The sequence below is a fragment of the Gossypium arboreum genome, chromosome 10 (genome assembly GCF_025698485.1).
Source record: "Gossypium arboreum isolate Shixiya-1 chromosome 10, ASM2569848v2, whole genome shotgun sequence".
In the NCBI taxonomy this organism is placed as follows: Eukaryota; Viridiplantae; Streptophyta; class Magnoliopsida; order Malvales; family Malvaceae; genus Gossypium; species Gossypium arboreum.
Genome location: NC_069079.1, coordinates 119,624,120 through 119,646,618, shown reverse-complemented (window position 1 = coordinate 119,646,618; position 22,499 = coordinate 119,624,120). Strand labels below are relative to the sequence as shown.

Genomic DNA, 22,499 nt, shown 5'->3' with positions numbered 1-22,499 from the left:
GCCGCGCTTAAAGGGTTATTAATAGATGAGAAATGACTTCCCAGAGAGGATTCAACTCCATTCTATTTCATTTTCCTCTCTTCTTTGTCTTCTTCTTGTTGGAAAATCGAGTTTCTGAATGCAATGAAAAATAAGTGTAGGGAAAAATTGGAGTTTTAATTTTTTTTCCAAAACTAGAACTTAATTGTGATATCTAAAATAATCAACACTTAATCAAAATTATTTAATCAAAATTATACTTTTTCGATTTGTTTAGGATGAACGCTTTGATCGAGTAGTCTTCTCCGCTTTCCTCAATCTCATGTTCGTCGAGTTTGGACTCGCTTTGAATCATAAAACTTTCCAAAAAACCAAGTTATAAATAAGAAAAATATCTCTAGAAATTTTCTAAAATAATTTCTTTAGAGAAACTTTATCTTGAATTTAATTTTGTGAATAATGACCCAATACTTTCTTTATATAAGAAAAATTTAGATAGTTCAACTATGATTAAATTTAATTACTTTAATATTAAATTAATAAAATACTATTTTTTTGAGACAATATTCCGATTGGGCTTTATTAGATAAAAGAACGTAAAGGTCCAATAAACAATAAATAAACCAGCATCATTTTAGATGAAAAGTAAATAAACCAAAGAAAAACAAATGCTTTAGGTGAAAAAGTGTCGACATCATTTTGCCCAATCAAAAAGATCTGATTTCTTCCCGTCATTTCGTCTGCCCTTGCTTAGTAAAGACGTTTTCAGATTTCCGATGAAAAGATTTTACCTTCCCAGCTGTTAGTCTTCTTCCTTTGATCTTTTCTTTTCCATCGTTGCCTTCTTCTATTTGCAGCCTGTCTTCCACTCATTTTCCTCTTCTAAAGATTTTTGTACAGCCATGTATTTTCCTGCTCGATAGATCGTCTTCTCCTCTTTTGTCCCCGCAACTGGTGTTGTTATTATTTCCAATTAGATTATTTCCATCTCTGATCTACCTCTGCTTCAGTAATACCATTTCCGTCGGACCCAGGAGCAAGGTATGTACTTCTGTCCATTTTTAGCCCTTTCGTTGCCAGATTATGTGCTTCTATATTTGCTGTTCGTCTAACATATTGTAACTGACAATCGTGGAATGTTGCTTTCTGCTCTTTTATATCATAGATAAAAGGTCCTATTTCCGGTCTGTCTCTTTTCGAGCTTTTAACTTTATTTATAAATGTTAAGTAGTCTCCTTCAATGATAACCTGCTTTATCCCCAATTCTCTGCCCATCTTGACTGCCTGTAGACATGCGTTTGCTTCAGCCGCAAAACTAGTGCAGATGTTGGTATGAATTATTGTGTTGGATACTAGAACGTCACCTTTGAAATTTCTGATTATTATTCCTAAACAGGATCTGTTCTGTCTGTTATCAAAGGCAGCATCGAAGTTTATCTTGAAGAAATCTTTTTTCGGGGGCCTCCATAACTCGGATTCCAACCTTAAGGCAAGATATGTTTTCTTAATGTCTTTAACTTCTTGTATATATCCCCGTATGAATCTTACTGTTTCTGCTCCAGGTCTCCTGTGGTTTTCATACATCCATTTGTTTTTAGCTGACCAGATAGCCCATAAAGCGCAGATGAAGGTCTGACTAACTTCTCTTGTACTGTGGAGCATGATCCAGGTAAACCATTCCATAAACTCTACTTGTGAAAGAGTCTGAGGCCGTGTAAACTCTAAGTTTTCCCATATTTTTTTTGTGGCAGTGCAATCCCGGAAGACGTGTTCTCTTGTTTCCAGCCCTTGCAAGCACCTCTGACAAATGGCCTCATTTATTAGTCGCTTAGCTTTTAGGTTTACTAGAGTAAGGATAAAGTTAAGGGTGACTCTCCAGGCTGTAATATTAATTTTTGAAGGGAGGTCACAGCTCCAGAGTTTTTTGTAACATGTATTAATTTCCTTTTGCCTATAATTTTCATTTCTTTGTAATAGGATTTTGTAACCGCTGCGCACAAAATACTCTCTAGATGCCTCGCCTCGCCAACTCAGAAAGTGTTCGTGAGTGTGCTGAGCCAGTGGAATTAACAAGATCTTTTGAGCCACCTCTTCAGAGAAGGTATTTAAAATCAGTTCTGAATTCCATGTTCTATTCCTATTATCAATAAGATCTTCGACTTTTGTAACAGTTTGCCTATTGACATTTTTTTAACCAGCCGACTCTCCACATTTGGAACCCAGAAATCTTCCTCAATTTTGATACTTTGCCTATTACCCACTTTCCACTGTAATCTTGCAATCAGCAGTCCCTTTGAAGCCCATATACCTTTCCAAGTATATGATGGTAAGCTCCCTAACTCTGAGCTTAAAAAATCAGAATTCGGATGATACTTGGCTTTTAATGTTCTAGCTAAAAGGGACGTAGGATTATCGATAAGTCTCCAGCCTTGCTTTGCAAGAAGGGCCAAATTAAATTTAGTTAAATTTCGGTATCTAAGTCCACCCTCGACTTTTAATTCACATAATTTATTCCATGAGCAACAATGAATTCCACGTTTACCTTGACCCTTCTGCCACCAGAAGTTAGCCATTAATTGCTCATTCTCCTTACATAATGATAGCGGTAATAGGAAACATGCCATTGTGTATGTTGGAATCACTTGTAGCACAGCTTTAATGAACACCTCTTTTCCTCCTTGTGATAATAACCGATTACTCCAGCTATCAATTTTCAATTTTATGCTGTCTTTCAAGTGTTAAAAAGCCCTACGTTTTCCCCTTCCCACCAAATTTGGCAGACCCAAGTATTTTTCTGAATTATTGGACCTTTTAACTTTTATCCAATTGGAAATATCAACCCAGATTGTTTCCAATGTATTTGTATTAAAAAACACAGTCGATTTCCCATAATTGATACATTGACCAGAACACTCTTCATACTCTTTAAGAATTTGTTCAATTGTCTCTGCTCCCCTCTCAAATGCTTCCCCAAACAGTATGCAGTCATCTGCAAATAGAAAATGAGAGATCTGAGGCCCTCGTCTGCTTGCTTTAATTCCTTTGAGTCTGCCTTCCTCAGTTGCGAGCCTAAGTAAAGTAGAAAGTTCTTCACTACATATGAGAAATAATAGAGGGCTAAGTGGGTCCCCTTGGCACAACCCTCTCTCAGGCGTAAAAACCATTCATGGGGTTCCATTAAGTACCACCTAATACGAAACAGTGTCAATACAATGCATAACTCTCTCAACCCATTCAGCATTAAAACCCATTTTGAGTATCATTTTTTACAAAAACCCCCATTTCTACCCTATCATACATCTTGCTCATATCAATCTTAAAAGCCATTAACCCTTTTTTCCCCACCTTTTTATTCCTCAAAGTATGTAATATTTCATAAGCTAGAAGGACATTATCAGTAATTAACCTACCCGGTACAAACGTATTTTGAGCTAGATCAATACAATAATCCAGTACTTTTTGAAGTCTATTGGTAATGGATTTTGAAATGATTTTGTAAAGTACCGAACACAGGCTAATGGGCTGAAAATTAATTAGGTTTTTCAGGTAGGCATTTTTTAGGATTAGTACTATGTTTGTGTAATTTAAATATTTTAAAGATTTGTCTTTATTCAGAACTTCCAGGCAAAAAGCACTAACCTCTTTTCCCACAATATGTCAAAATTTTTGAAAGAAAATAGCTGGAAAACCATCAGGCCCAGATGCTTTTGTTGGCCCAATACTATTAAGCGCTTCAACTATTTCTATCTCATTATATTCTGCTACTAGAATTTGATTCATATCCTCCGTAACGCGCCTATGGACACCCGAAAGAATATGGTTTGTATTACCAACCCCATTAGATTTAAACAACCCCATAAAGTAATCTTTGATAATGATCTCCATATCCATTCTTTCTGATTTGAGGACTCCGTCGCTATCTTCCAATCCACGAATCTTATTTACTCTTTGTCTTTGAGATGCTTTACTCTGGAAATAAGCAGTATTTCTAACACCCTCACGCAACCAGTTGGCGCTCTAGCCTTCTGCTCCCAATATAATTCCTCTTTTTCCATCCCCAGTTTAGCTCCAACTTAACATCTATAATTTCAGCTAACACATCACCATCCCTATTCATGCCATCAAGTTTGACCAATCGATCCCACAATTTTTTCGATTTCCTATCATGTTTTACCTTGATGCTACGTCCCCATTTTTGTAAACCAGCGTGTAGGTGTTCCATTTTTCTTAAGACATTGCCATCTTTCTCCTCCCACAATTTTTTAATGACTTCGTCACATGTCAATTCGAAAAGCCATCATGATGCGAATTTAAAGTGTGTCGACCATTATGTGAATTGTTAATCTTTGTTTGAACTAAAATTGGGCGATGATCAGAGAATGAATGAGGAAGATACTGTACCGAATAGTCTTTGAACAGTTGGAACCATTTATTATTTGCTACTGCTCTGTCAAGTCATTCTCTAATATTAGTATCCTTGAAATTGCCCTTTTCCCATGTATATTTCTGTCATGTATAACCCATATCAAACAAATCACATTTAGCTAATACCTTTCGAAACTCCTCCATCTGTCTCTCGTCTCTTATTGCTCCTCCTTTCTTTTCGTTTGCGTACATAATCTCATTAAAATATCCACATACACACCAAGGTTCAAGGTTTGTATTTCGTAGCCTTCGAAGAAGGTTCCAAGATTCGTGCCTGTTTGACTGTCTTGGATTCCCATAAAACCCCGTAAGCCTCTATTTGCTTGAATTATCATTTCCATTGATGTCAACATCGATATGATACTCTGAATAACTACAAACATGAATCAAATGATTTCTATTCTATGTAAGGCATAGACCACCACGTGTTCCCAAAGTTGGGATGTCCATTCCATTCTGAAAACCACACTTTTTCCTAATCCATTCCATACAAATACAATCAAGTTTTGTTTCCATTATGAAGACCATTTGGGGATTGTAAAGTTTCAACGTGTGTTGGAACTTTCTAATTGTCCCAGGATTTCCCAGTCCCTAGACATTCCAGCTTAGGATCTTCATTGCTTTTGGTTAGCTTGCCTATTGGCAGCCATTGATATATCTTGCTTCAAATCTGAAAAATCCTACGAAAAAACCTTCTCAAAATCAAAGGTTGCATGCTCCACCATGTGTCCATTTACTGCCTTGACTTTTTTCTTCATACTCTCAATACTGGAATATGGGTCAGTGTCGACTGGCTTTTCTTGATTGAATTTACATTTACCAAAAATCAGCTTAGGCATGTTTGTATCAAAAAACTCTTTTTTATCTAAACGACGTCAGCTATTCCGATATTGATTTATTGGTTGCATTGCTACTCCGTCGGTGGATTTCTCTATCTCCAGTTCATTTATCTGAATCTCTACGATGTCACTTTGATTCTGCTCTTCCTTCTCTTTTATGATTATCGATCCTTTTGTGGTGTTTAAATAAGTTACTTTATCTCTGCTCATCTGTTGCTCGTTTCTTATCTCTTGGGTCTTTGGGTTGTTTCCCAAATCTTCCTCCGTCGACATTTTTCGCCTCTGTATCATTGTATCTGTATGGTGATTTCCATCCCTATCTATTTTCTCCTCACCTGTATATTGACATTGCTTCGTTGTATTCTTTTTCAGGGACCCATACCATATGCTTTCTTTTCCTATTACAGCAGATTCAGCCTTGAAAGCTATAGAGTAGGGAAGTTTATCTATTGATCTGGACTGATCTTCAGGCGAAATTTGTATGCAATCTTTAACCCCGTGTCCTAACCAACCACACCCGAAACAAAACGTTGGTAAGGTTTCATATTTGAATGGGAGCTAGAGTTTTCTTTGTTTCTCTAGGAAACCAAATATACCTCTTTGTAGAGGTTTTTGGACATCTAAATTAACCTTAATTCGGCAACAGTCACCTTTTATTTTCGATCAAAGTACTCCCTCAAATGTAGATCCCACTGATGCATCAAATACTTTTTCTCAAACTCAGGAGGACATAGCCCAATCTTTAGCCAAAACGGAGATGTCATCAGTTTAATCTTGCTCCTCTCTATCGGTTCCGTTAGCTGATCTAGAATTAGTAACTGTTTTCGAAAAAGCCATGGGCGTCCTTCCAAAATTTGCTCGAAATCTTTCTCGTCTTTGAAGGATATCAAGAACAGGTTCTGACCCGCGATTAGAATTTCAAATTTCTTCTTTGTTTTCTAGATGCTCCTTAATTGCGCTTTCAAACTGTCTGGATTATAAGATTTCTTTATCCAAACAGTACATAACAATGTTGGACTCTTGGACGGCCTGACTGACGAGTTCTTCACCGATAGCTGAATCAATTCTTCTTTAAGTAGCGCTAGTTCTTTCTCTTCGTCCATACCCCTAAGTCACCACTCACCTCCTTCCCAACCACAGTAGTCGCAGTTTCTTTGGGATGCGCAAGAGAGCACTCTTGACTTTTTAGGGTTTTTCGTTAATAATATCTATAAAATACTATTAAAATAAGTGTTAAAGTAAATTTAATATTAAACCTATTAAAATAATATTATTTTTGGAATAAGTAATCTGAAATCAAATTCTTTGGTTGAGTTTTAAAAAGGGTGTAATGTTTTCACTATTGAACCACCGAGAACTATCTTCGTTGACCATCCACAAGCCACTAGAATGTCGTCGTGGCAGCAGTCGGCATTGTTGTGTTCGGTGGTGTCATCACAAGTGTGACACCCTCACAGCACCTTAAACCGATTTGGCTATTATACCCCTTAAATTTATTATACCTTCACCCCTACCTTTCATATATATAAATATATATATATATTAACATAAATCTCATTATAGATTCTTATCATATATGCTCTTTTTGATATAATGTTTAGAACTAATCATAGCCCCTCCCTACCCTTAAATAGGAGGATAATGTGTTTCAGCGTACTCGAACCCATGTCCTCCTATACTGGCAACAATGTCAATACTCATTGAGTTAAGACTTAATTGGCATATATATAATATACTTAACTTCAAATTAAATTTTAATTAGATGTTTGTTATTGTTAAGTCTATATAAAATACTATCTTATAATAAAACATATTTTGATTATCAAAGGAAAATCCTTATACAATATTTTATAACAAATATAATTTATGCTATGTTTGTTTGACTTAAAATAAATTTGAAAAATGATTTAAATTTTTTTCCAAACAATAGAGAATAGTTATCATGAGAATCATTTAAACACTAGAAAATATCAAAAAAATTATAAAAATATACATATAAAATAGAATTCATAAAATATAAACTTTTAAGCTTATTTAAGTCGCTTCTTCTAGAGTATTTATAATGCAACTTCCTTCTCTTAAAACATGATTTATCTGACTTAATTTACTCAATTCTATTTTAGTACCATTCATATTAGTTTGGAACGCTTCATTCTGGTCGTACCTATAACAGTTCGTTTTTAGTAAAATAAAAAAGTAGTTTCGAGACCACATATCTAAAGTTGAAAATTTTATTTTATTATTATTTTATGGTCTACAGTATGATAGAAATACCATATAAAAATTTCGTTAAGAAATTTTACCGTTTACATACTTAATTTGATAAAAGGGACTGAATTGCGTAAAGTGTAAAAGTTGAGTTCTAATAACTAAAGGTATTAAATAGCTATATAATTTTAAATTGGAGGTCCTTATATAGTAATTAGTCATTAAGGTTGTTAGTGGATAAGCATGGATTTGTCATCATTGAAATTTGAATGAATTATTAAGGTTAATTCTGGAAATCAGTGATTAAAGTTATAATTAATTAAATAAAATAAACTATTATCATCCATTATCATCATCTTCCACCAAAAAAAAAAACAGAAAACCTAGCCATAGAAGCATGAAACTTAGGCAAGCTTATTTTGCTCAATTAGGTATGCATTTTTGTCCTATTTTTGATGATTTCTATATTTCTAGGATCGTTGTAGCTTAATCTAGCTAGCTCGGGGATTAATTTTTAAAAATGTTAAAGTATTAGAGTTTTTTCATTAGTTATCATGCTTGAATTTTGAAGTTTGATGATAGAAAATGAATGGTTATTGTTAGATAAATAACTTTTGTGAAGAGATTTTTGTTGAAATTATCAATTAGTGGCTAAATTGACAAAGGTGATAAATTTATAGTAAAATTTGTGAATTTTGTGAAATATATGGGTTGCTATTAATATGTATAAAAATCGGCTAGGCTTGAGTAAGGATTAAATTGCATGAATTTCATTTTTCAAGCCTAGAGACTAAATTACAAATGAATTAAAAGTGTATGGAAAAAAAGTAATTTTGCTAAAATTCCATGTTGGATTAAATTAAATGAGAATTATATTGAAATGAGTTAAACTTATTCGTATAGATCCTATCAGACCTCGTACAGAGTTAGATCTAGATAAAGAAAAAATATCAAATTAGTTGTCTTTGTATCTACGTACACTCGTCGAGGTAAGTTAGTGTAATTAGATTGTATATTTATATGTTTTAAATTGAATTATATGCATGTGATTTGTATAATTGCCATGTACAAATACCAATCGCATATCTGACGATTACCGAGTTGCATTTGAACCTTAAGAATTCGTTGGATACAAATGACATATCATTAGGGTTACCGATTTGGTTGAGGTCCTGCATGCGTTGCGAACACACCACAGCTTGTATGAGCTTTTCGATTTGCAGCTCGTAAGAGTTCACCTATTCCCAGCTCGTATGAGCTTACCAAATCACAACTCGTGAGAGCATACCGATTTATAACTCGTATGAGCATACATGTTTATGAATTGACGAATTACAATTCAGTTCACCTTATGTGTACTACCCGCGTACCTAATGATATTCTAAATGGTTCAACGGGCATAGTTCTGTAATGAGTTATTAAGAGTTCAATACGAACTAGTACGGGTATTTACATGAATTACATGGAAATGATTAATATATGATATATGGATACATGGTATAAATGTTACATGTATATGAAATTTGAATAGTGGTTGAATTACATGAGTAGCATGGTTGTTAAGGATATGTGTTTAGGCTTTTGGCCAAATTGGTTTGGATATGTTTTATATGCTTACCTTAAATGTGATTAAATGAAAAATTAATTTCTTTATTATACAAACTTACTAACCTTAAATGCTTACTCCATGTTATTTTCCGTGTTTTATAGTAATTTGGAAGCTCGTTCTGGTTAGAAGCTTGTCGAAGCTATTTCACACTATCCATCGTCTCTTTTGGTACTTTTAGTAAATTAATATCGGTTATAATGGCATGTATAGGTTAATTTAGCCAATGTTGGCATATAGGTGTTTTGTTGAGATTAACCACTTGCATGGCTTGTGTTTGGTATATTTTGATGTGTATATATATGGCCTTATCATATTTGATGTGTGTTTGATATGGTAGAATGAAAGAAAGTAAAATGTGGTTTGAATATGCATATATGTATTTGGTCATTTAGGTAAGTTTGGACACTTGATTGACATGTTTTTAAGTTGTCATTTGAGGTGCCTAAGGGTATATTGGTTGTATGTGGTGATATTCCATGTTTAAGACTTGATTTTGCCTTGTGTTGAATGCCTTGTTATGGCTTGTTGATGTGCAAAAATGTTGAGTTAGGTTGGTGTCAAATTGGGTGAGAAATGTGACTTGGAAAATGACCTATTTTTGTCCACACGGGTAGAGACACGAGCGTGTGTCTTAGTCGTGTGTCCCCTATATATTCTTAAGAATGCAAGTCAGTATGCTCACACGGCCTAGCACACGGGCATGTAGCTTGGCCGTGTGACCCAAGTTAGGAAGTTACACAGGCACAGACACAGGCTAGGACACGGCTATGTGTCCCTATTTTGAATATCCCTAGGCCTAAGACACGGGCGTGTCCCTTGGCTGTGTGAGTCACACGGCCCCTGCAGCTTTGTAAAATTTCAATGTTTTTCAAAAAATTCTTTGAGTATCCGGTTTAGTCCCAACTTGTTTCTAACGCGTATTTTAGGTCTTGAGAGCTCGTATAAGGGACAATATGTTTGATTTCGATTGGTTTTTGACATGAATATTATATGATATGAAATGTTTGAAATGTTTGAAATGTTTGTTTATTTAATCTATAAACTCCAGTAATGCTCCGTAACCTTGTTCCGGCAAAGAATTCGAGTTAAAGGTGTTACAGGACTGCTGTATATCAACTGATTTCGCTTGTATCGACTAAAATATAGTGTATTAACCAATACAAGGATAAATCATTCTAAAATATACTTTTAAATTCAAATTCAAATTTAAAATTTTTATTGTTTATTTTAGATTCATTGAATTATGCATTCTTATATGCGAGATTATCTTATTGTTTAATCTATGGAATAATTTTTTCTTATTTATTTTGAGTTTGTTTAATGATGGATTGTATTTTGAAGATTATTAAAGAATATTTTATATAATTGATGAATATTTTATATTTGAAATTTATTTAATCTCATTATTTGATATTAGTAATTATTTTTATTTTTTTAAAAATAACGATAGATCCAAAATGACACACTGAAATAGACCAATATCAATAGAAAAATTATACATACACTGATACAGCAATTCATCAAATTTAACCTGTAATTATTAATGATAGGATGAAAAGCAATAATTGCTAAAGAATCCAATTCCACCATAACGTGAGTGATATTTTGTGGTTAGCAAGGATGAAGCCATCAATAATATATTGTCTTCTTATCTCCAATCACTTTTATTTTACAATATATTTACAAAAGAGACTTTTCTACTATACAATTTAGTCACTCCAGTACTAAAAAGAATTAAGCAAATAAATGCAATTGAAGCAATGTTAAAAGCTATCTAGTCAAAATTAAAAATAAATAAATAAATGCAGCTATGAAAAAATAGCCTTGTGTAAATGCACAATTCCTTAAATTTTAAGAAATTAATAATATAATATATAATATTTATAAAATTATACAATATTTTAACAATTATAAAAATTTTAAAAAAAGTAAAAAATCTAAAAATGTTCTTTTCAATATCAAGAGCATAAAAGTCAAAAGTAAAGAAATGGTCGTCTGCTTGAAGTACCTTAACAAGAACTTTATTTAAGTGCACCTTACCGGTTTCCACCAATCTCAGCTCATATTTTAACTTGTATTTACAATTAGGTCTGGCGGTTGACTGGTGTGAACCAGTGTGGCAAAGCCTAGACATCCATGGCAATGGCCATGATCGCGAGCCTCAGCCCTGCAACTTCATCATTTTCGAAATTAATTGAAATCAAGAAATGCATTCTCGAAGGCTTTACCTCCATCAAACACGTCAAGCATGTTCACGCCGCGCTCTTCCGCTTTGGCCTTCACCAAGACAGCTATCTCCTGAACCTCGTCTTGAAAGCTTCTTTCAATTTCGATCAAACCAACTACACTCGCCTCATCTTCCATCAAGCCAAAGATCCCAACGTTTTTCTCTGGAACACGATGATTCAAGGCCTTGTTTCCACCGATTGTTTCCTCGATGCTACCCAGTTTTACGTTTCAATGCGTACCCAAGGCTTCTGGCCCAACAATTTCACTTTCCCTTTCGTTCTCAAGGCCTGTTCCAGGCTTTTGGATTTTCCTTTAGGAATAAGAATCCATGCCCTCGTTATAAAACTAGGATTCGATCGTGATGTCTTTATCAAGACGAGTTTGCTGTATTTATATTCTAAATGTGGATATTTGGATTATGCACGTAAGGTGTTTGACGATATTCCTGATAAAAATGTTATTTCTTGGACAGCAATGATTAGTGGGTACATAGATGTTGAACGGTATAGAGAAGCGGTTGATTTGTTTCGTAAGCTAATAGATATGGGTTTGAGGCCTGATAGTTTCAGTGTTGTTAGAGTTCTGTCAGCTTGTGCTCACTTAGGGGATTTGAATAGTGGAGAGTGGATTGACAGATGCATAACACAGTTTGGATTGAGCAGAAATGTGTTTGTGGCAACCGCTTTGGTTGATATGTATGCCAAGTGTGGGAACATGGAGAAAGCACGTTACGCTTTTGATGGGGTGCCTGTGAAGGACATAGTTACTTGGAGCACAATGATTCAAGGCTATGCATCTAATGGACTCCCAAAAGAAGCACTAGACCTCTTCTTCCAAATGCAGAAAGAGAAGTTGGCACCTGATCGTTACTCTATGGTCGGCGTTCTTTCCGCTTGTGCCAGGTTAGGAGCTGTAGAGCTAGGGGACTGGGCTAGTAAGTTAATGGACATAGAGGAGTTTCTGTCTAACCCTGTTCTAGGTACAGCATTGATTGACATGTATGCAAAATGTGGGAGTATGACTCAAGCTTGGGAAATCTTCAAGAGGATGAAAGAGAAAGATGTTGTAGTTTGGAATGCTGCAATATCTGGGCTTGCAATGAATGGACATGTTAAACCCGCATTTGGTCTTTTCGGCAAAATGGAAAAATCAGGTATTCTACCTAATGCGAACACTTTCATGGGCTTGCTTTGTGGATGTACTCATGTTGGTCTGGTTAACGACGGTCGACGGTATTTTGACAGCATGAATCGTGTCTTTTCTTTGACTCCTACTATTGAGCATTATGGGTGCATGGTGGATCTTCTAGCCCGTGCTGGCTTACTAGATGACGCTCATCAATTGATAAAAAATATGCCAATGGAAGCCAATTGTATTGTTTGGGGGGCCTTGTTGGGTGGATGTCGACTGCACAAGGATACCCAGTTAGCAGAATATGTACTAAAGAAACTCATTGAATTAGAACCATGGAATTCAGGAAATTATGTTCTCCTATCAAATATATATTCAGCGAGTCATAAGTGGGATGCTGCTGCAAAAATTAGGTCAATCATGAATGAAAGAGGAATACAAAAAGTACCAGGGTATAGTTGGATTGAAGTAAATGGGACTGTTCATGAATTCCTTGTGGGTGACAAGTCTCACCCCATGTCCGAAATGATATATAAAAAACTTGGTGAATTGGCCAAGGAACTTAAAGCAGCTGGTTACATTCCAACGACGGATTATGTGTTGTTTGATATAGAAGAGGAAGAAAAAGAGCATTTCCTTGGTTGCCACAGTGAGAAGCTGGCTATTGCATTCGGTTTAATCAGTACCGCTCCGTTAGACGTGATTCGAGTTGTTAAAAACCTTCGTGTATGTGGTGATTGTCACGAAGCCATAAAGCTTATTTCAAGGATTACAGGAAGAGAGATAATTGTTAGGGATAATAACAGATTTCATCATTTCATTGATGGTTCATGCTCCTGTGGAGACTATTGGTGAAATTATAGACAGATGTATAACAGGTGAGAGATAAAGAAACTTGAAACTTCCTCAGTTTTGTTGTAGTATCTCAATATCGAATGTTGTTTATATGTAATATTGCTTAGATAGGAACTACAAGTAGGGAGAAGCTAGAAAATTTTTGGGTGAGCGGTCGAAGTTAAGTTATATAATTTTATGAAAATTAAAATATAATTTCACTATTGTATTAACAAATATCTTTATAGAGTTTAGAAGGGCTAAATTAAAATTTTATTATTTTAAGAGGGTATATTATCTTAAAATTTTATAAATCCAGTCAGACTTATTGAAGCCTAACAAGTTGTATACTATACTATTTCAAAAATCCTTAAGGTCATGTTTGGTTGGCATGAATAACTAAACAGCTCCTGGCTGATTCAATGATAAACAGGCATTCATTAGTTTGGTTCACTCAATCCTTCATTCAACGAAATCCCATTCAACCCCCATTCCATCTTCTCCAATAATAGCCATTCCCCACCAGAACCAAAGAATAGCAATACAGAGCCTCCACCGAATAAAGCAAAAAACATAACCTCGCATTCTTGCCCTTCACCACTCTCCCTCAGCAAACACCTCAAGCCACCACACCCCCATCCCTGTCTCCTCGTTCCCGTTCAATTATTCTCATCCCACGATAGAGTTTTTGATTTTGAGCTTTAAATCAGTTACAGAGTTTTTGAGCAAGAAAAAGAAAAAGAAAAAGAAAACAGAGATTGGGGAGATGAGGAAATCGTTCAAGGATTCTCTCAACGCTCTTGAAGCTAATATTCATTTCTCCAATACCCTGTAATTTCTTCTTTCTTTTTCTCTTCCTTGATTTTTTGTAGATGAACATCATGATTTTTTTTTCTTTTTTGTAGATAGTAAGGGATTTCAATTTCAGGTTGGGATTGTATCTACAAAGACTACAATATTTTTCTATTCGCTAATTGCTCTATCAGTGCATCAGTGATTTCCCTTTGGATTTTTCTCTTGATTTGGGGTTTCTTTTGTTTTGGTAAGTTTAAATTTTCATTTTATCTTTTTTTTTGGGTTTGAAGTTAAATTTTAACAATAATGAAGTTCATTACTCTACTGCTTGAATTTACTTGTTTGCATATTTGTTAGAATGAGAACCGGATCCAAAGGTTGAGGGAAGCTCATCGTGTGCATTTTGTGTAGGTACTTGAAATATTAAGCCTTCTTCTTTAGTTGGGAAAAGATACTTGTAAATATCATTTCGTGTTTGTAATGAAAAATGTGTATAGATATCATTGTAGGCTATGTTTCGTTTTACTAGTGTTAAGGGAGTTTTGGGGGCTAACCATTCACGGGTATCACAGGAATGGATATTAAATGTGTTATTGCTAAAATCCAGAAGGACAGAAACATTCCTCTTGTGCCAAAGGTTTTTCTTTTTCCTTTCCATTTGTAAATGCATACTATCTAAACTGCAAACTTCTTGTGCTTAGTTGTTTTTCTCTGTTATAAATATCACAAACATTTGCAATTTGCTAAAATTAAGCAAACATCTGTAAATGCATACTATCTAATCAAGCATTTTTCTCTTTTACCATCTTTTATGGATGCATTCCCCATTGATTTTTGCTTCTTGATATGCCAGAAATATTTATTATAATTCAAACCCAGTATGTAGAAAATAACAGATATAAACAAGAATTTCTGGTGAGCCGTGTAAATGCATAATGTGTATGTATTATTAGTAATTACCTTGCCTAAAATGAAATTTAGTAGCAAGTTTGTGTTACATGCATTTTAAGTATTGTATTGAAGGGTATAGGAATGCCGTTGTTTATTACTGTCAATGTAAACTTTGCAAATTTGTAGATTTATTAACTTATTCTAGCGCCCAAGGGACTAGGATGCTGAGGCATGCATATCTTATTGACTATTAAGTTCAGCTCATCATATGCTGTGGAAATATATTAATGTGTTTCTACTGAGGAAATATAACTCATGGTTCATGCTCAATATCGTTTCTGGTTTGAGATATTTTCTCTGAAGCAGCTGCTGCTGCACCTTGCCTCCTCTTTTTTGATGAATTTGATTCCATTACCCCTAAAAGATGACATAACAACACTGGAGTAACTGATCGAGTTGTCAACCAAGTTAGTATCTTTTTGCTTGCTGCATTTTATTATTTTGCCTTAACTTTTGATGTCTTTCTCATTGTTATTTTGGTTTCAAACAATTCCTAACTGAATTAGATGGTTTTGAAGTTTTGACTGGTGCATTTGTGTTTGTTGCAACAAGGTTAGTTCTTATAGAATCCTATTGTATTATTTTGATAGTATCTATCCTTAATCTTCGGTTAATCCCCACAATGTTGAGTTTGGTTTGTTATTATCTTCACCTGATCGATTTTGACATGAGATGCATACCCAAATAACATAGCTTTTCAAGTAGCACAAAATTTTTAAAAGAGAATAAGTTTCTTGATTTCAAGGTTTTCCATAAATATATGAGTTTCTTATTTCATGGTTTTCCTTATGAGTTGCATGGCTTTAATAAAAATTGACTTGAATTCTTCTCATAAGCAGTAGACCAGATCTGCTTGATGCTGCATTGTTGAGACCAGGTAGGCTTGATCGCCTCCGTTTCTGTGATTTTCCATCTCCGCGTGGAAGGTTGGATATTCTGACTTTTCTTTCAAGAAAGGTTAGTGATACTGTTTTTATGCCTCAGTTTTCTACGCTCTCTTTTATTTTTTTGTTTCATCATAGAAACCGAAGGTATAAAACTCTTCTTCAAGTCTCTTTTATTTTTGTTGATTGTTTATTTGTATGGTTGATTATTTTTTGTTTGTGTTCAGTGGATATTTGTATTGATTCTGCAACTTGTGTGTGTAGGGGAACCTACCAGTCGTATTGCAGGTCTCTTCTTGAAGATCCTTTGCTGGAATGCTTTGAGCTCGTTGATGATTTCAATTTTCAAGGTTTGTGGATTACCTTTCTCGTTTTATAATTTGACATTGGTCATGACTCGAATGCATTAAATTGGCTTTGGATAGGTTATTTTGTATGGTATGAGTTATTGAATTACTTCATTAAAGAACTCTATAAGGGGGGGTGTCATAATTTAATAGAAATGTGCTTCTTTGTGTCATGTTGTTTTCTATATATGTTAAGACATTTGATGCTGTTCAACTTGTTTTAGAGGAGTTTGGTCGAAGCATCGGTGAGATTTTTTAGAATTTTGATGTAAATCTTCTTGGTTCTGCATCAATCGCACTGGTATTACTTTTTCATTTTTTTACCTGGCTTGAAGTTTTATATAAGCATTCTGGGAAGGGTATAGGTTTATGTATTTAAACATATAAAATCTTTGAACGCTGAACATTTTCATTAAATAAGCTTCATGCTTGCCAACATACAGCAGGATATGATACATTTGCTGTTTTAATGCTACCATAAAGTTTAACAGTTTTGCGGAGTTCTCGGGTTCTGGAAATAGGATAATGCTTACAAGAACCGAGTGGATATACCTTAACATATGTTCGTATTTGAATTAGGTTCATCAAGCAGGATTGAGAGGTGATAAGATGGATGTTTTTGTTAAGGTAAGTCCCCTTGAAAATGATTTTAAAACCTCATATGTCTATGTGATTTTGACCATTCAAGTTTATGACAGGTGCAACATCCGGAATTCAGGATCTTATGATGACCGACATCCGTAACTTGCAAGCATTTGCACTAGACATTCAGAAGAATGATATCAAATTTGATCTGTTTTCCGTTACCAAGGAAATGGAAAAACAGGTATCTGTATTCACACTGATGTTCCTTGCAAAACACATCTATCCTTTTATGTATTTTTTAGATTATGTAAATTGAGAGTATCGTTCCACTTGGATTTGGATTTCTTTTTTCTTCAGCATGTCGTTAATTATTTATCCTTTGGGTTGTCAAGATTGGATATGAGTTTAACTTTCTAAGAGAAGCCAATGCTATGAAGAGAATTTGCTACTTCTTATACGAGAATAACGTAAAAAACTATGATTTTTTGAATAACATAAAATAAGGAATGACTTTTGAGACAAGGGGATTACGGATCTTAGCTCTTTTTGTATTTATGTCAAGTTTTCTTCAAATTTTTGAATAACATAAAGAACTATGAGTTTTTGAATAACATAAAATCAAGGATTATGGTTTTTGAATAACAAAGGACTATGAGTTTTGATTTTTATTTCACATATGAAAAGAACTAATGTTACTAAAATTTAATAATTTTTATGTAAAATTTGAATGTTTTATTTCACTAAAAGATTGCTATAAATAATTAATTTATTGAAGAGTATACCTTATAATTAATTGTTGTTATCATGTTATTATAAAGGATAAAAAAATATAAAAATATTTTTCTATTAAAATTGACTATTAAAATAAAATGTTATTAGAGGATTATCATATCGTATGATAAATTTATTTTATATTGGTGATTGTGACCTAAGATAACGGGTGAGAGACTAGATTAAAGTAAATATATTAAGCATTGAAATATTCTTAATAATAATTTTATATTAAAATTATTATTAAATATTATTAATAATTATATTAAGAATATTATTAAATTATATATTATTTTATTAAATTGTATTTAATAATAATTATGTTAAAATATGATTAAATTATTTATTTTTATTTTTATTAAAATATATTTAATAATAATTTTATTAAAATTTAATAACAATAATCATCTACTTACAAAAATTTTATAAAAATTCATTAAGGGTATTTTGATCATTTAAGCCTTCTTTCTTATACTATTACAATATCTATCCCATTCAACTAAACACAAGAATTCTGTTATAACTTTATTCTATCTCATTCTATTTAACTAAATAATTAAATTATTAATTACAACTTTATTCTATTATAACTCTATTCAATTACAGCTTTATTCAATCAAATCTAACTTTTAACTATATTTTGTTTAGATGGGCTGGGAATGGCAAACGTGGCCCAACCCAACCAACCGAAGCCGAGTACAAGAAGTTGATAAGCGCGAAGCATAAGCATTCAGCAAGGTCGGGAGAAGCAACAGCTATGCCAATGGAAGCTCTTTGTCCCTCACTGGCAGTGCCCACCATTTCTTTTGGAATCAACAACTCTCACAAATCACTGCCCCAACTTGCTTCCCTAAACACTAAAATCAGATTTCCCATTGCTGTTCAGAACCACTTCAACCTTTCCTTATCCAATTCTTGTATTTCTTCATCTAAAACTGAAATTGCAACCTCAGCTTCCTTTGTTTCTTCTTCAACAACTAAGGGCAACTACTGGATGGTGCTAATGGCTAAGCCTCCAGAAGGGTTCAATTCCAAACCCCAAATCATTGATTACTATGTCAATACTTTGGGAACAGTTTTGGGCTCTGAAAAAGATGCTCAGATGTGTATATACGACGCTTCTTGTGATATCCACTTTGGCTTCTGCTGCCATATTGATGAACAAGCCTCCCGTGAACTTGCTCGTTAGTGTTTTCTTCTTCATTTTCCAGTTTGTTTTCTTTAACTCTGCTTATTTTGAAAAGGGTGCTAACTTATTTTGCATCTCTACATTTGTAGGTTTGCCTGAGGTTTTATCGGTTAAGCCAGACCCAAATTACAATTCTAAGCAAAAAGATTACACTGCTTCAAACATTGAATTTATTGCTAACATAGGGAATTTGCAGTTGTTTCCTGCTGGGAACACCAAACACTGGCTTGTTCGAATGGACAAGCCTGGAATTGGGGTTGTCACAAAGGCACAAATGGTTGATTATTATACTCAAATAGTGACCAAAGTTTTGGGAAAGTAAGCATTTCCTCATTAAGCACGAAAGAAATTTGGGTTTTGTATCATAGAGTTTATTAATTCTGGGGTGAGATGATTGTTTGTTGCAGTGAGAAGGATGCTCAAATGTGCATATATCATGTATCTTGGCAATCCCAATTTGGTTTCTATTGTGAACTTGATGAGGAAAGTGCAAATGAACTAGCCGGTCTGTATGTGTTCTTGTAATCTGTATTTGTAAGGTTATAGTGCATTTGCGGTTTTGGACTGAATGCTTCCTTTTACCACAGGTGTGCCTGGAGTTTTATCTGTTGAACTAGATAAGAATTTTGAGTCAGAGAATAAAGACTATGGAGGTTTTCCCCTCGTCTCACATCATTTTCTCTCATTTAAAAAACTATTTCCATTGTTCTGATATAGACCTCTTCATTTACTTTCACCAGCACTGGGTGGGAATGTTTTATAATAAGAACTAGGAGGAGATCCTTGTATATAGATGGTTTTCCAAATCCCAATAAATTAGTTTCGGTTTTGGATTTATTGGCTTGACAAGAATTTGGAAAGTGTATAAGAATTCAAAGGTTACAAGAAGGAAATATAATAATTTGAAGGATTAGTTTCATGTGGACAAAATTTGTGTGGGTGAGTAGATGGATAAATGATCTCTTAGTTTGAAGGAAATGCTCATATTCTTATATGAGATAATATATAATTTCTTATCATGTTTAGCCTGCAAGTAAGATAATCTTCATTTTAAGATTTAAAATTTTGATATGTAGTACTTTCCCCTCTTTAACTTTTTGTTAGCTTACAATTATTTTTCCCTCTATATTAACATTCAAACATTTCATTCTTATTTTGATCAAACATACATGGCTGTCAAAGTATCTGTCTTTTTCATTTTTATCTTTCTTTACTTCCAATACAGAGTAACAATTCTTGATTTCCAGGTAATAATCTACAAAATTCTACGAGTGCTAGTGAAACGACCTCCATAAGAACTAAGAAACTTTTCATAACAGGTAATTGTTGCTGCTAATCTAATTTTATTCTCTTTCCCCTATATGAATACAATCTTTGTTTCCCTTTGTGGTGGTTCTTGTTGATTTGATATCTTTGGATCATATAAACCAGAAAAGTCTTCTTGCATCATTGCCTTTACTAGTCTTTGTATATTCTTTCATGGGATTCAAAACTTTGAGGCATTGTGGATTCATTTTATACCATCGTTTCTTATTTGCTAATGGATGGTCTCTGGTGAACTGTTGTATTTCTCAAACAGGCCTATCATTTTACACTTCAGAGAAAACATTACGTTCACATTTCGAAGGTTTTGGTGAGCTTGTTGAAGGTATCTTTGCACGTTCCATGAAACAAGTTTCATGCAAAAAATGTAGATTTAGTTGCTAATAGTGCTTCTATTCTCAACAGTTAAAATCATAATGGACAAGATCTCTAAAAGATCTAAAGGGTATGCATTCGTGGAATACACCACAGAGGAGGCTGCAAGTGCTGCACTCAAGGAGATGAATGGCAAGGTATATAATTACGAATACCCCTTTTTATTCATGTACTTTCTACACCTTCATATCTGGCTTATGATTGAAAATATAAACAGAGGCTGCGTGCTTTCTTGTTTGCTTTTGTAGATCATAAATGGGTGGATGATAGTTGTTGACGTTGCCAAGACTAAACCGCAGAACTTCAGCGGAGGTCGTCCAAGACCGACAGTCCAACCAGAATGAGAAGGAAGTTGAAGCAAATACCCTTTTGGGAATCAGCAGCAATTTTGCAGAAAGGACTACCAAAATTTGGTACATTAAAATTACTAGAATTGATCAATAGCTCTTGGAACTGTTTCATCAATATGTATATATATAATTGACTTGGTAAATGGTAAATCCATGTTCAACCTTCTTAGCTACCGTAATTCTTCCATTCTTTTCTAATTAAGACTAATTCTTCCATCCTTTCCGACATGGCCGTGGCTGTCTAAAATATCTGGTAAAAAAATACAAGTTAAAGCATTATCAAGATGGAGATTTTTGGATTTTCGTTAATTGATTTCATTGCCATGGAATGTTAGAATGTTAGAATGTTACAATGTATATTTGCAACCCCTTGGGAGTAAAAATAATCAAAGATAATGCTGGTCTTAGTCCCTGTTTCCTCTATTCAGCATTTGTTTTATGTGATTTTGATTGGATTTTAGTTATGGCAGAGTACATGATCTATAAACATGGCATACTATGTTCTTATCAAGGTGACTTAGTAGTAGTTTATACTGCTGGTGGACAGCTGGTTCAAAATGTTGTCTATTAACCATATCAAAGGCATTCTTTTAATTTGAATAAAACAAACTTAGCCAACTAAAACCAGTTGATCAAAACACTTCTCAACCTTGATATAAACGACATTCACAATCATCTTTATTTATATATATATAAACGTGGTACATAGTTGGACACAACCGAAGAACAAGTATATACGAACATGACTGCTAAAAGTAAGCAGAAGTTTATAGTAAACTTGAAGCAGCATACTTAGTCAACTTACCTGCAATGTGATTTAACGCTGTAAAACAATAGTGACAATCAACAATATTTAATCTTGGATTGGATTTGCTTGATGTGGTTACAAATGTTCTTCATGCAGCTGACAATCTTTTGAACATTTATATATTTTGTTAATTTAGTTATTATATATTTTTAACTAAATATGATCATTAATCTTTTAAAATTAGTTAATTTTTTAATAAAAATGTTAATTAAAATGTGTGACAACTTGCATGAGTGTTCTTTATACTGATATGACATTAGTTGTCTTATATATCACATAAAAAATACTTAACAAATTAAACAAATATTCAAAAAATTCAAACTTAAAAAATTATAAAATGTTTTAAAAGTTTTAGTCATTATTTTCATTAAAAAATAATGACTCTTTCAAAAGTTAATAGTCAAATCTGACTCTTTTTAAAAGATTAAGAGCTAAATTTAGCTAAAAATAAATTAAAGGCTAAATTGATCAAAAAAATAAACATTAAAAGCTAAATTTGATATTATGTCAAAATGTTAAATTTTTTATAGTATTCAAGAACTTAACTTTCAATTACAAGATAGTGAGAATTGTAGTAATTATAAATTTAAACCAATTATCATTAATCAATAATTGATTTTGTAGAGAATGATAAAACCAATTTTACATAACAAATACTAGAATTATATTCCAATTATTTAAACTTTTTTTGGAAAAGTATAAAATGACTTAAAATAAAGCTTTTCACTAATTTTAGTTTAACAAAAAATATGGAATATTATTTTCTTACCTAGGTGGCTTCATTGTTTACACTGCTGGCGACCATTTGGATAAAATAAACAACTAAAATCGAAGGCTTGAAATATACAACATTCACAAAAAAGAAAA

The 22,499-nt window shown here is 33.5% G+C and overlaps 2 protein-coding genes across 9 annotated transcripts; both read left to right on the top strand.

The window, feature by feature from the left end:
- The first annotated feature begins 11,028 nt into the window (after positions 1 to 11,028).
- LOC108489030 (putative pentatricopeptide repeat-containing protein At3g08820) lies at positions 11,029 to 17,151 on the top strand. Of its 8 annotated transcripts, none has more exons than XM_053019670.1 (10): positions 11,029 to 13,298; positions 14,160 to 14,296; positions 14,407 to 14,460; positions 14,622 to 14,686; positions 15,307 to 15,407; positions 15,519 to 15,552; positions 15,840 to 15,957; positions 16,149 to 16,234; positions 16,811 to 16,858; positions 16,930 to 17,151. In XM_053019670.1, exon 1 carries the CDS (start codon positions 11,197 to 11,199, stop codon positions 13,273 to 13,275), a length of 2,079 nt encoding a protein of 692 aa, XP_052875630.1. In that variant the 5' UTR covers positions 11,029 to 11,196; the 3' UTR covers positions 13,276 to 13,298; positions 14,160 to 14,296; positions 14,407 to 14,460; positions 14,622 to 14,686; positions 15,307 to 15,407; positions 15,519 to 15,552; positions 15,840 to 15,957; positions 16,149 to 16,234; positions 16,811 to 16,858; positions 16,930 to 17,151. The 8 variants fall into 8 exon arrangements, with proteins under 8 accessions (XP_052875630.1, XP_052875627.1, XP_052875631.1 ...); XM_053019667.1 differs by adding an exon at positions 13,965 to 14,085 and having other exon boundaries at positions 14,622 to 15,407; positions 15,507 to 15,552; XM_053019671.1 differs by having other exon boundaries at positions 14,407 to 14,686; positions 15,507 to 15,552.
- Positions 15,256 to 21,050, top strand: LOC108487308 (organelle RRM domain-containing protein 1, chloroplastic). Its single transcript, XM_017791617.2, has 13 exons — positions 15,256 to 15,383; positions 15,840 to 15,957; positions 16,112 to 16,234; positions 16,811 to 16,858; positions 16,950 to 17,077; positions 18,236 to 18,771; positions 18,866 to 19,094; positions 19,184 to 19,281; positions 19,364 to 19,429; positions 20,024 to 20,095; positions 20,356 to 20,424; positions 20,505 to 20,611; positions 20,723 to 21,050. Exons 1-13 carry the CDS (start codon positions 15,256 to 15,258, stop codon positions 20,816 to 20,818), a joined length of 1,818 nt encoding a protein of 605 aa, XP_017647106.2. The 3' UTR covers positions 20,819 to 21,050.
- Positions 21,051 to 22,499: the final 1,449 nt, after the last annotated feature.

What these genes read in the sequence shown, in the direction of transcription:
- LOC108489030 (XM_053019670.1), top strand. Translation starts at nt 11,197, where the DNA reads ATGGCAATGGCCATGATCGCGAGCCTCAGCCCTGCAACTTCATCATTT.
- LOC108487308 (XM_017791617.2), top strand. Translation starts at nt 15,256, where the DNA reads ATGGTTCATGCTCAATATCGTTTCTGGTTTGAGATATTTTCTCTGAAG. An exon ending in AAGTGCAAATGAACTAGCCG is followed by an intron (nt 19,282 to 19,363) that starts GTCTGTATGTGT and finishes CTTTTACCACAG; the next exon opens with GTGTGCCTGGAGTTTTATCT. An exon ending in TTTTGGTGAGCTTGTTGAAG is followed by an intron (nt 20,425 to 20,504) that starts GTATCTTTGCAC and finishes TATTCTCAACAG; the next exon opens with TTAAAATCATAATGGACAAG.